General features: G+C 43.8%; 2 protein-coding genes across 9 annotated transcripts in view; one reads left to right on the top strand and one right to left on the bottom strand.

Moving 5' to 3' along the window:
• Positions 1-12,576, top strand: part of TM7SF3 (transmembrane 7 superfamily member 3) — a 54,753-nt gene that overhangs the window by 36,614 nt on the left and 5,563 nt on the right. The gene's annotated exons all lie outside the window — the stretch shown is intronic.
• Positions 5,604-12,576, bottom strand: part of FGFR1OP2 (FGFR1 oncogene partner 2) — a 43,327-nt gene continuing 36,354 nt past the window's right edge. For all 8 annotated transcript variants that reach the window (XM_070049535.1, XM_070049532.1, XM_070049536.1 and 5 more), the window contains one exon: positions 5,604-7,509. In XM_070049535.1, coding sequence (XP_069905636.1) covers positions 7,372-7,509 — 138 coding nt within the window. In that variant the 3' untranslated portion in view covers positions 5,604-7,371. The remainder of the gene's footprint in view (positions 7,510-12,576) is intronic.

The following is a 12,576-nucleotide window of genomic DNA, read 5'->3' as shown; positions in this document are numbered from 1 at the left end:
TAGCTGGTTTTCTGTAGAAGGTGTGGTAGAAAACTCTGGGGCTAACCACCTGCAGCGCCAGCATCCCATATGGGTGCCACTTCAAGTCCTGGCTGCTCCACTTCCTATCCAGCTCTCTGCTCTGGCCTGAGAAAGCAGTGGAAAGATGGCTTAAATGCTTGGGCCCCTGCACCCATGTAGGAGACCCAGGAGAAGCTCCTGGCTTCGGATTGGCCCAGCTCTGGCAGTTGTGGCCATCTAAGGAGTGAAACAGAGGATGGAAGACTTCTCTTTCTCTCTCTCTGCCTCTGCCTCTCTCTAATTCTGCCTTTCAAATAAGTAAGTAATTTTTTTTTAAGTGTATTAGACCAGGAGAGGACTGAAGAGATCATATTATCTGACCTCTTTATTTTAAGTCTGGGGAAATTAGTGATCCCAGAGTGAATTGTGAGTCATAGAGTAATGAAATACCTGTTCCCAAACCAAAATGAGATGCCTGATTCTTTTCTGCAAATGTATTTTAAACTCTTTGATGATGAAGATACAAATAACTATTTCCAGTTTTGTTCTGCTGAATTGGTAAGATACTTCTTTTAAAAAAATCTTTATTTGAGAGGCAGAGTTACAGAGAGATAGAGGGAGAGACAGGGAGAGGTCTTCCATCTACTGGTTCACTCCCCAAATGGCCACAACAACCGGAGCTGGGCCAATCCAAAGTCAGGAGCTTCTTCCCAGTCTCCCACATGGGTACAGAGGCCCAAGCACTTGGGCCATCCTCCACTGCTTTTCCAGGCCATAAGCAGAGCGCAGGGTTGGAAGAGGAGCAGCTGGGACACAAATCTGCACCCATATGGGATGCCACACCTAGGCAGAGGCTTAACCTCTGCTGTTAGACCATAGCACCAGCCCTAGGGAGACACTTGTAATGGTCATAGCTATTGCTGTGGTGTCTAGGTTGGGAATTAGTACTTTTAAACAGTGTGAACATGGCTTTCCAAGTCATTTGCAAAGATGCTGAACTATTTCTTACTTACCTCGAATGACCGGTACTTACAAGACATTTTAATTTCCAATATCCATGAACACCTCCACGGCAGCTTTTGCACAGAACATTTTGGTATCAAGGTCACTCCTTGGTGATATGCTTCATATCTCTTAGTAGCCTTTATTATTGGCTGTAGTTTCCTTAGAATGGTGCCTTAGCCCTTGTTAGGAGGGTGGCTACCTGTGTTTCAAACTTGAAGTTTATTAGTTGAAATCCTAACGCCTGGAACCTCAGAATGCAACTGTATTATTGGGAGATGGGACCTTTAAAGAGGTGCATAAATTGAGGCCTTGGGGCTGGGCCCTGGAGCCGTCTGACCGGTGTCTCTGAGATGGGATGTCCAGGGCCCCCTCACGGCCGTTGCCCAGAGGGCGCTGGGACAAGGCAGCAGGGGGGCGTCCATTTGCAGCAGAGGAGAAAAGCTTCGGAGGAAGCCGGCCCTGTCGGCATTTGATCACGGACAGTGAAGAACTGGATTCTGTTGTTTGAGCCATTTCACTCTGGTAGCCTTCGCACAGTAACACCCTTTTCAAACACGTCTGTCCTACTTGTGGGTTGAATGCCTCTCGGCACTTTGGCCGCTCTATGTACGAGTCCCGCCCTTTCTGAAATGGACATAAAGAGCTGCTCAAGTTAGTGGAAATTCGGGAGTTATTCAAGGACTTCCAAGTAATTGTTACACTGGGAGGGGTGGTAGGTCTGGGTAAAGCTATACCAGCTCAAGAGGCAAATAAAAGAAAATTTAATATATATTGTAATGTATTATAGTATATAATTAATATAATATAAAGTGGCCTTTGACTTGTGCTATAGTTTGGATGTTGACTGGCCCTGAAGGCCCATGTGTTAAAGGTATGGTCCCCAGAATGGTGCTGTTGGGAGGCGGGGCCTCATGGAAAGTCCTTCCTTGGGTTGTTGCAAGTGTGCCCTTGGAAGAGGGTTGTTTGGAAAGCCTGTGTGTGAGCCTCCTGGCTCGCCCTGTGAGCCTTACTCTGCACACGCTCTGCCACTGCCATCTGCCCGCATCAGAGTCCACGCCAGGAGGACTGCCTGATCTTGGACTTGAACCTCCGAAACTGTAAGCCAAGGCTGCCATTCTCCTTTAGGTATTTTGTTACAGGACTGGAAAGCTGACTACCACACCTTTACTTGTTGAGTGCCTGCATGTTGGGCATTGCCTGGGGCACTAGGAGGAAGATGGCAGGGGATCAGGCATGCTCTTTGATCTCAGTCTGGAGTGTCATAAGTGAGACGCATACTAAGATGTGCATGTACAAAAGAGGTTCTGCATGTGATGAACATTTATTAGGGGGTGGGAGTAGGAGCTAGGGTGCTGGCAAGAATTCCTTGAGGTGATGACATTGGAGAGAGTGGGGCAGCAGCCAGCTAGTGGTGGGCGGAGCACACACAGAACCTGAAGGCCCTAGGCCGTCCCAGCCCTTCCTGGTGGCAGTTGGTGGGGCCCCATTCTCACTGGGTTAGCCCTTCCTTGAAGCAGGTGTTGTCAGGCTTCTCTCAGTTAAATGGTAACTGCTTCCACGAAACTGCCCAGAGGATGCTTGTTCCTCCCAGCACCCTGGCGTTCAGCAGTTGCTCCCTGGGAGGTGGTGGCCCTAAGCCATTGCCTCTCTCCCTGAGTCTTTCTACTGTCCCCAGGCGGAACAGCTGTCCTGGGCAGGAGACTGAAGAATGGCTGCAGCTACCTTTCCACCTGGGAGTCTTCAAGGGGCGACAGGCCTGTTCACCTCTCATACACCTCCTGGCTCCTCTTGTTGATGGATTTCCTGCTGCCTGCACTTGCTCTCCTGTGCTCTGACCTGCCTGCCTCACAGCAGCAGACATGCCTTGGGAGGGGCTGGATGCCTGTATCTGGTGCATCTGGAAGCAATTGAATCAGGCCCCAACTACTTTTATCATTAAAAAAAAAAAATTGTATGTATGTGGGTGAGAGAATGACACAGAGCTCCCATCCATTGGTTCACTTTCCAAATGACAACAGCTGGGGCTGGGCTGGGGCCGGGAGCCAGGAACACAATGCAGGTCTCCTGTGTGGATGGCAAAAACCTTAAAACTCGGAGCCATCTCTGCCCCTCCAAAGTCTCAGCAAGAAGCTGGAGCTGGGAATTGATCCTAGACTCTGACTTGGGACAAGGGTATCTTAACTGCTAGGCCAAACACCTGTTCTCAACTCCTTTTGGGGGAGAACTTCCTTGCATCACGATTTTTTTTTGTTAAAAGGTGTGCTGTTTGGAATGTGTCTGGTTTCTAAAGGAATAATTTCAGGGCAGTGCTAAGGACTGCCTTTCTCTGTAAAAGCATCTGTCACCATGCTTCTTAATGCCTGAGGTTTTTTCTACACAGGACAGCCTTCTGTTCCACATTATAGCTACTCATCTTTGCTTGCAAACCAGCTCCACGTCTGAATTCCTTCAGTGATAAACACCAGTGGTTCTCTTCCTGCTGAATGAACAGTATTTTGAGCTTCTGTGTATGTCTGGAGTCTTGCATGAATCAGGAACAAAATCCCTCTGTGCTCACTGAAACAGGTCGTAAGACAAACCTAGTCCAAAGAGAGTTAGCATTTCAGAAGCTCGTTCACTCACTCATGGGAATAACCTGGAGCACTGAGCGCCTGACCAGGGTGCTGCTGCAATTTGAGACCTGTGGTCAGAGCCTCTGCGCTTCCTAGTAGCCCAAACCCAGCACCATGCATCTGCAGCTCTAGGTAGAAAGCGAAGATGCTAAGGTCTGGGGTGCTGGTCATACTTGACATGTTGCGAGGGAGGGGGAGAGAGGAGGCCGACCTGTTTGAACCAGCTGGGTGATGGACAGCCACAATCACGACCCAGCCTGCAGCTTTGTAGTGTTGAGAAAGCCCAGCTGTAGTCTTCCTAGGTGTCTCACACTCAAGAAACATCCTGAGTTTCAAGACAGTCTGTTTTATTCGGTTACCATTCTGTTAATATTGGTTTATATAGGCTGTGTTTTCTGAAAGGCTTTGATTGCTCTAAAATAACACATTTCTTTCTTTCCTCAAATGGAAAAAAAATTTCCAAGAGACATCAACTCGAAACTAATGTATTTGTGTAATTTAATATTAAGCTTTTAATTTACTACACAAGTTTATTTTCTTTCCCTTGTTATAATCTTCAAGCCATAGTATACACATAAAATAACTATTCCCTTGCTGCAGGTATTTGGGGGGAATCTACTCCTTCCACTCCTGCCCTACCAGCGTGTGGGCTTTGGTCAGGAGGTAGCAATGAAGATGACAAGGGATGGCAGGTTTCCAATAGATCTTGAAGAACCAGCAGGATCTGCTGATGAATTGCATCCAAGAGAAAAGACAAAGTGGAGTCACAAGGCACCACCAAGGATTTTGGCCTTAGCAGCTAGAAAGATGGAACTGTTGCTGGCTGGAATGGGGACAGGGTATGGAGAGGGTCCGGGAGTAAGACGGGGAATTTCATGTTGGACATGCTAACTCTGAAACATTTGACAGTCACAGGTGGCTGAGTTAATGACAGGTTTATGCCAACACTGTACATCTGGGAGTCTTCCAGCTCCAACGCGATATTTAAATTTATGAGACTAGGAGAGACCACCAAGGGTCTGAGCAGAGGACAGGCAGGATGACCTAGCCTAGCAATCCTCTAGCGTAGAAGGCAGAGAGCATGAAGGAACAAAGAGGAACAGGCAGCGAGGCAGAAGGAAGCTGTCCCCTCAGGCTCCAGTTAGAAGTGATCTTCATGTTTCACTCCAGCAATCAAAAAGAGGTAGTGGCAGCCATCCCAAATTAAGTTAGGGATCTGTGATCTTCCATTTTTCATTGAAACAGTTTAAAAATAAAAAATACTGGAAGCTACCCAGATATTAAAGTCTATCAGAATATATTTGAGCAGTTTCCCTGATAACTGTACTCATTCTAGGAAATAAACCAGCTGACTGATGAGAAATAACAGATGGTCTGTCTCCTACGGGTGACGGGGTGCAGCTGTTCACAGTTCGGGAGGCCGGAATTCTGGTCAGGGAGAGTGCCTTCCAAACCTCTCTGCTGGCCTCTGCTGGGGGCTGACCACCCTCAGGGTTCCTGGCTTCCAACAGTCTGCCCTCCCATGGTTTCCTCTCTAAATCTCTGGGCTTCTAATCTCCTGCTGTTTTTATTGTTAACATAAAGAGAACAGGTTTCATGTATTTCATAGACAAAATTCTAATACAGTGATACTTCTCTCCCTCTCTCCTCCTCTTTAATTTTTCCAATAATATCCTATGCTTCTTTCCTAAGGACACGAGTCATCCAAGGTAATCCTGTTTGGGACCCTTAATTACATCTGCAAAGGCCGTATTCCAGATAGGGTCACACATTTCCAGGAAATCACGTCACATCTTGGACTTCCCTTCCGGGAGCTGTGGGGCAGAGACCTGGGTCAGCCTGCTACAGAGGATAAAAAGGTTTGCAGGATCAGAGTGGCTCAGAAACTCTATTCCTAAGAAATAGTTTCTGAGTTCCTAGTTTTGTGCTAAGAAGAGACTTTAAAATACATAAGAACATTGTTTTCAAATTAAATTGGAGACCATATCAATTTTAATTACTCATCTTTATTGACAAAATAGGCTCCTATGCAGTATGTACTCTCAAGACATACATTTAAGGTTCAGTTTAAAAAAAAAGTACAGGATGGAAAACTGTCACAAAAAAAGACAAAGTAAATGTCTTACAACAAGACCATAAAGGTATCCAAGCAAGAAGACCAAGAATAAATTAACTTAATTGTTTATAAAAATAAGTATTTATCAAGTAACATTTGTTAACAGAGCTGCCTCAATGTACTGCCTCAGACTTAACCTCAATTGTGTAGCTTATTTTCTTTAATCCTTACTTGGGATAAAAACTGTTTCAGTGAATGAGCGTCAAATTAAGGGATATTTGCCCAAAACCAATACAAAAGTTTAAAAGAAGTGCCTTTTATTTATAAAATATCAAGTAAGGCCTCTGAATGAGAACAGAAATCCAATTAATGTCTGGGCCACTAGCCCTTTCCTATCAGTCAGCCCCACTCCCCCAACCTTAAGATAGAAAAATTCTGAAGCAAAAAGTAGTTTTGCATTGTACCAATATATGAAATTATACATAAAAGTTACCATGGAAAGTAATATTTGCTTAACAAATTATATACTCCAAAGTAGAATCTCTACTTGTGCTAACTTTAATATGTATTTATATAAATGAATATATTTAATTATATCTGACACTCATCCTTTTATTCTATAATTACCACATAGTATGAAAAATTTAGGTTTCAGCTAATGTTAAAGCTCATTTATATATCTGGTAGTTTTTAAAAAATTTATGTACTGTGTATCTGTTATTTTTTAAAAAACAGAAAACGTATTTCTGAATCCATAGACTTTCAACTGAAATGTTATAAGAAAGTCTTACAGGTTCCAAGACCAGATCAAGCTTAAAAATTGATTTAGAAATTTTGAGATTTTGATTTGATAAAAGGGTGCTATGAGCCAGAGGAATTCCCAACTTACTTTGAAATTACTTGGCTTATCTTGCTCTATTACACGTTTCAACTCTGTAAGATAAACGAACTATGTAGTATCCTTGAACATCAACCAGAGAAAAATCTCATCTTTGTTTCTGACTTATAACCAAAACTTATTCTTTCCAAGAAGTAGTTTAACCTACTAAATGTTTATTATAAGATTTTTCTTTCTTAGAAAGTAGTATTCCTTCCTCTTTCATTCCTGAAATGACATTTCATACACTTCAGCGAGTTATAGACAATTATTAGGTAAGTATCAGGACAAAATTAAATCACCTCTCTTAAGGTACATGTAAAACATTCCCACATCCTTTAAAACCAAATTTTCTTAGACAAAAACTGAAATTAATGGGAAATTAGATAATCATTAAAGTTGAAGTCTCATGGTCCGTAAGCTGTTTCACTTCTGACACCAAACAAAAAGGGTAAAATTTACTAAAAGGATCTTCCACTTGAAGAAGTATGGCAAAAATAAATACTTTAAATTGGGATAACTCTGTGGATTCCCATGTACTGGGAATATTGAAGTTTATCTAAGCTCTTTATGCTGAGCAGTCGTGGAAACCTTTCATCCCCAGCTAACAGCGTTCAGTTTCCACTTCTCCATTCTGTTTGGAATAGTCATAACCATTAACTACACATTTTCTGTTGCTGTCCCTTAGCCAGTGTACTGTACATGTTAGAAACAAACAAAGGGTGGATTAAGACTGAGTGGTCTTTTCCGTCATTGATTCACTGATGCATAGGTCGGTCCTAGTGACCTCGGGAGCCAGGTGAGTGCAGACGTGGGGCTCTTCAGCTCTTTCTCAGACTCAGGTCACTGTTGGTCACTAATGCTGACAGTGACGTACTTTCTGATGCGTCATCTTTCCTAAGGTTCAGAAACGATTCTCGAGTTATTTGAAGGATCTCTCTCAGGCCTTTGTTTTCTTGCTAAAGGGAGGCAAGCACAAAGCAGCAGTCACCTTCTGCAGGGCAGTTACCAGAGGACAAACATAACAGCACGTTCTGTCACTGGCGTGAGGGTGCTATGGGATACATGTACTGACAACTGGAGTGGAAAGAACTTCACAAAGAGCTAAGAAACGTGTGCAGTATCTTCCACCATTGCAGATGTAATTCAGTAACTCAGAAATTGCCTTACTTAGTAGTCACAGCAGAGGTGAAGGTAATACCTGCATTTACACCTACGTAACTCGTGGAGCCAGTGAACAGGTTCCGGGACTAGAGTGGCAGCACAGAATGCAGCACAAGACCTGTGATTTGCTCTCCTTGATGGAATGTGAGAGCAGTGCTGGCTGAGTACAGGATACTTTCAACAGGAAAGTAACTGACCAGATCTGTTCTTGGTAAACAACGCTGCTTTTGTTCTGCTTTTATAATTTATTGTCTACCATTTTATTTTCAGTCCCACTTTCTAAGTTTCAATGGTATAAAGTGGAGATTAGCAAACCAGGGCCTGCCGTTTTTAATTTTTCATTTTGGACAGGCAGAGTTAGAGACAGAGAGAAAGGTCTTCCTTCCGTTGGTTCACCACCCCCAAATGGCTGCTACAGCCGGCGTGCTGCGCTGATCTGAAGCCAGGAGCCAGGTGCTTTCTCCCGGTCTCCCATGCGGGTGCAGGGCCCAAGCACTTGGGCCATCCTCCACAGCCTTCCTGGGCCACAGCAGAGAGCTGGACTGGAAGAGGAGCAACCGGGACAGAATCCAGCACCCCAACCAGGACTAGAACCCAGAGTACTGGCGCCGTAGGCAGAAGATTAGCCTTGTGAGCCGCAGCGCCAGCCAAGGGCCTGCCCTTAAGACTTTTTGTAGATAAATTTGTGGTGGGGGCTAGGCCTGGTTTTGAATTACAGCAGCAGAGGTGAGTAGGTGAGAACTCGGCTGTAAAGTGGAATGCACTAACACCATAAGCTCAGAGTGGAAACTGGCGTGTGGTTCTCTGTCAGCAATGTCCCCACTGCAGTTTGCAAATGAAGAAACTTCTGACCTATGAAGCCCTGTTCCATTGATTTGAGCTGCTCAACAATGACTTACACTTTTGATACCACAAAAATCAAGGACAGATCAGACTACAAAGGCTTTTACTGTCCCTAAAAAATAAACAGTGCCCCAAAAATATTACTTGCGGCTTGAAAGAATATTTCCCTTCCTCACCTCTAACAGCACAAATAAAGCAATATAGGATCAATTACTGGTATAAGTTACAAATGATGATAAATTCTTGCATCACCATACAGGCTTGTACATAGAACTGCTAAAACCAAGAGGAGAGAAGACACCATCTTACCAGTCAAGGTAGGAAGAAACTGCCTGACGTTCCGCTGAGAGGGAATCCCACCGTCACCCACTGACCGTTACTCCCCCTGGGAAGCTGATGAGGGTCTGAGCAGCTGCTAGGCTTGGAGAAGGGAAGCCACATGCTGCCCTCTGTTCCTATCAGAATCAATCAGCTGGAGTCGGGGCAACATGCGGGGCAAAGCACAGACTCCCTGCATCCTGCAGCAGTGCGAGTTTTGGTGCAACAGCCCCGGAGCTATGCTCTCTCTACATGAGCCGGGACACTCCTCTTAGCTTCTGGAGGCTGGCACAAGCAGCAGCCTGTAAAAAAATCTGCTGCTGCTCCGGGAGACCTGGGTAATGACCCCACTGACCCTGTAACACCAGGACTGTAACAATTAGTTCTGAATTTCTGAATCCCACTGGAACCTACCCTTTGGACCTAGGGAAGAACCCATCTGCCTTCTACCTCCCTGAGCTCAAACCTGCCAGAGCAGAACCCCCTGATTGGATGGGGTTCAGTTCACGCCCCTTAGTCCCAGGACCAGGACTGTCAAGTGTTATAAGCCACAGTACCAGTGGACTCTACCATAAGGCCCCTCCACAACACACAGTCCTAGAGCCACACAATTTGTGCCACAAGCCCTAGTGTCAGGCCTGTCACTGTGACAAGGGGAAAGCCACCTTTGTCTCCCTCAGCACCAAGAATACAGCCCTATCATAACTCCCAGGGAGAGTGACATACAACTCTGTGTGGACAGAAGATACACATGCTAGGAAATCCATATTCATCTCAAAGCCACACTTCTATCCCTGTGAATGCAGCAGACCAGACCACTGTGTGAGTTACACAAATGACATCAATTAAGACAAAAGAAATCACTCAGACTATACTCCTGGGCTCACCTCAATCACACCAATAAGCCAAGTGATATCCTACACTCTTTTCCAATAAGGCCTACTCCATAAAGGAGGAATGATGGCACAGATGTCAATGTAGGGACACAGGAAACAAGAAGCAAGGTAGCATGACGCCTCCAAAAGAACTCCTCCAGAATTAGATGCTGAACTGCAGGGAATCTATGCCAAAAACAGAAATCAAAGTAATGACTAACGCCCTGGCCTGAAGCGCCAGCATCACATATGGGTGCCAGTTCTATTGCTGGCTGCTCCTCTTCTGATCTAGCTCTCTGCTACGGCCTGGGAAAGCAGTAGAAGATGGCCCAAGTCCTTGAGCCCCTGCACCGGTGTGGGAGACCTGGAAGAAGATCCTGGCCCCCCTTCGAATCAATCAGTGCAGCCCTGGCTGTTGCTGCCATTTGGGGAGTGAACCAGCAGATGGAAGACCCTGTTTCTGCCTCACCTCCTTTCTCCGTGTAACTCTCATTTTCAAGTAAATAATAAATCTTTTTAAAAAATAAAAAATATATATGCACCCAACACAGGACTACCCAGATATGCACAGGCAATACTTTTGGACCTAAATAGAGAAATAGACTCATCCATTGGGCAACTTCAACACACCATTCTCCTTAATGCACAGATCATCCAGACAAAAATCAATATACATTGGAGTTGAAATGTACCACTGAGCAAATGGACCTAACAAACATTTACAGGACATTCTAGGGCCCGGCGCCGCGGCTCACTTGGCTAATACTCTGCCTGTGGCGCTGGCACCCTGGGTTCTAGTCCCGGCTGGGGCACAGGGTTCTGTCCCAGTTGCTCCTCTTCCAGTCCAGCTCTCTGCTGTGGCCCGGGAGTGCAGTGGAGGATGGCCCAAGTGCTTGGGCCCTGCACCCGCACGGGAGACCGGAGGAAGCACCTGGCTCCTGGCTTCAGACAGCAGCGCACCGGCCGTAGTGGCCCCTTGTGGGGTGAACCAATGGAAAAAGGAAGACCTTTCTCTCTGTCTCTCACTAACTCTGCCTGTCAAAAAAAAAAAAAAAAGGACATTCTACCCAATTCATGCATTCTTCTCATCAGCACACGGAACGTTTTCTAGGGTGAACCACATATTAGGCCATAAATCAAGTCTCAGTAAATTTAAAAAGACTGAAAACATATCATGTATCTTCTCATTATCTTATCCTTCTCATAAAGGAATAAAATTATAAATCAACAAGAACAATACTCTTAAATACTTGTAAATTAAACGTGCTACTGAATGGTCAATGGGTGAATGAAGAAATTAAAAAGGAAATAAAAAACATTAATAAATGAAAACACAAGATATCAAAACCTGTGGGATACAGCAAAAGCAGTATTAAGAGGGATGTTTATGGCATTAAGTGCTCACATTAAAAATAAGAAATGTCTCAAAGATGTAATGATGCATTTATAAGACTTAGAAAAACAAGAACAAATCAAACCTCAAATCAGCATGAGGCGAAAAGGAAATGAAATTGAAACGAAAATAAGTATAAAAGATCAACAAAACCAAAAGTTGGTTTTTTGAGAAGTTAAACAAATCAGATAAAGCTCTACCAAGACTAGCCAAGAAAAAGAATAGACATTATAGCTAAAACTATTGAAATACAAAGGATCATAAGAAATGATTATGAAAAACTATATGCCATGGGCCAGCACTGTGGTATTCCAGGTAAAGCTGGTTCGAGTCCCAGCTGCTTCTCTTCTGATTCCGCTCTCTGCTGTGGCCTGGAAGAGCAGTACAAGATGGTCCAAGTCCTTGGGCCCCTGCACCTTTGTGGGAGACCCCGAGGAAGCTCCTGGCTCTGGAATGGCGCGGCTCTGGCTGTTGCGGCCAATTGGGGAGTGAACCAGCAGATGGAAGACCCCTCTCTCTCTCTCTCTCCCTCTACCTCTACTTCTCTCTGTTTAACTCTGCTTTCAAATTAATAAATAACATCTTTATTTTTCTTCAAGGAAAAACTACATCTCAATAGACTGGAAAACCTCAAAGAAATGGATAGATAGACTCCTGAATATATATAACCTACAAAGATTAAATCAAAAACACAAACAATCTGAACAGACCCATAACAAGCAATGAGATTGAAGCAGTAATAGAAAGTCTTCCATCAAGGAAAACTTCAGGACCTGATGGCTTTACTAATGAGTTCAACTAAACATTTAAAGAGGAACTGATAATTCCAGTATTTTTCAAAGTATTCTAAATATTGAACAGGATGAAACACTGCCAAACTTTTTTTTATGAGGTCAACATTACTTTGATAGCAAAACCAGACATAAAAACATAAAAACACAGGCCTATTTCCTTAATGAACATAAAAGCAAAGATTCTCAACAAATATTAGCAAACTGAATCCAAAACCAATTCAAGATCATACATCACAATCAAGTGGGACTTATCCCAGAAATGCAAGGGTGGTTAAACATTGGCAAATCAATAAACACCATAAGTCACATCAAAAGAATGAAGAATAAAACTGTATGGTCATCTCAATAGATGCAGAGAAAGCATCTGATAAGATTCAACATACCTTCATGTTAAAAACTTTCCACAAATTAGGTATAGAAGAACTATTCATCAAAATTATAAAGGTTATATATATGACAAACCATCAGCTAGTATCATACTGAACACTTCCAGTTATCTGGCACAAGACAAGGATGTCCACTTTCATCACTTTTACTTAATATAGTACTGAAAGTTTTAGCAAGAGCAATTAGGAGAAAGAAGGAAATAAAAGGCATCCAAAGTAGAAAAGATAAAGTCAAATTATCCATGTTTGTAGA

The sequence above is a fragment of the Oryctolagus cuniculus genome, chromosome 9 (assembly GCF_964237555.1).
Source record: "Oryctolagus cuniculus chromosome 9, mOryCun1.1, whole genome shotgun sequence".
Classification (NCBI taxonomy): Eukaryota; Metazoa; Chordata; class Mammalia; order Lagomorpha; family Leporidae; genus Oryctolagus; species Oryctolagus cuniculus.
The sequence above is the reverse complement of the archived record's forward strand: the minus strand, read 5'-3'. Positions and strand labels throughout refer to the sequence as shown.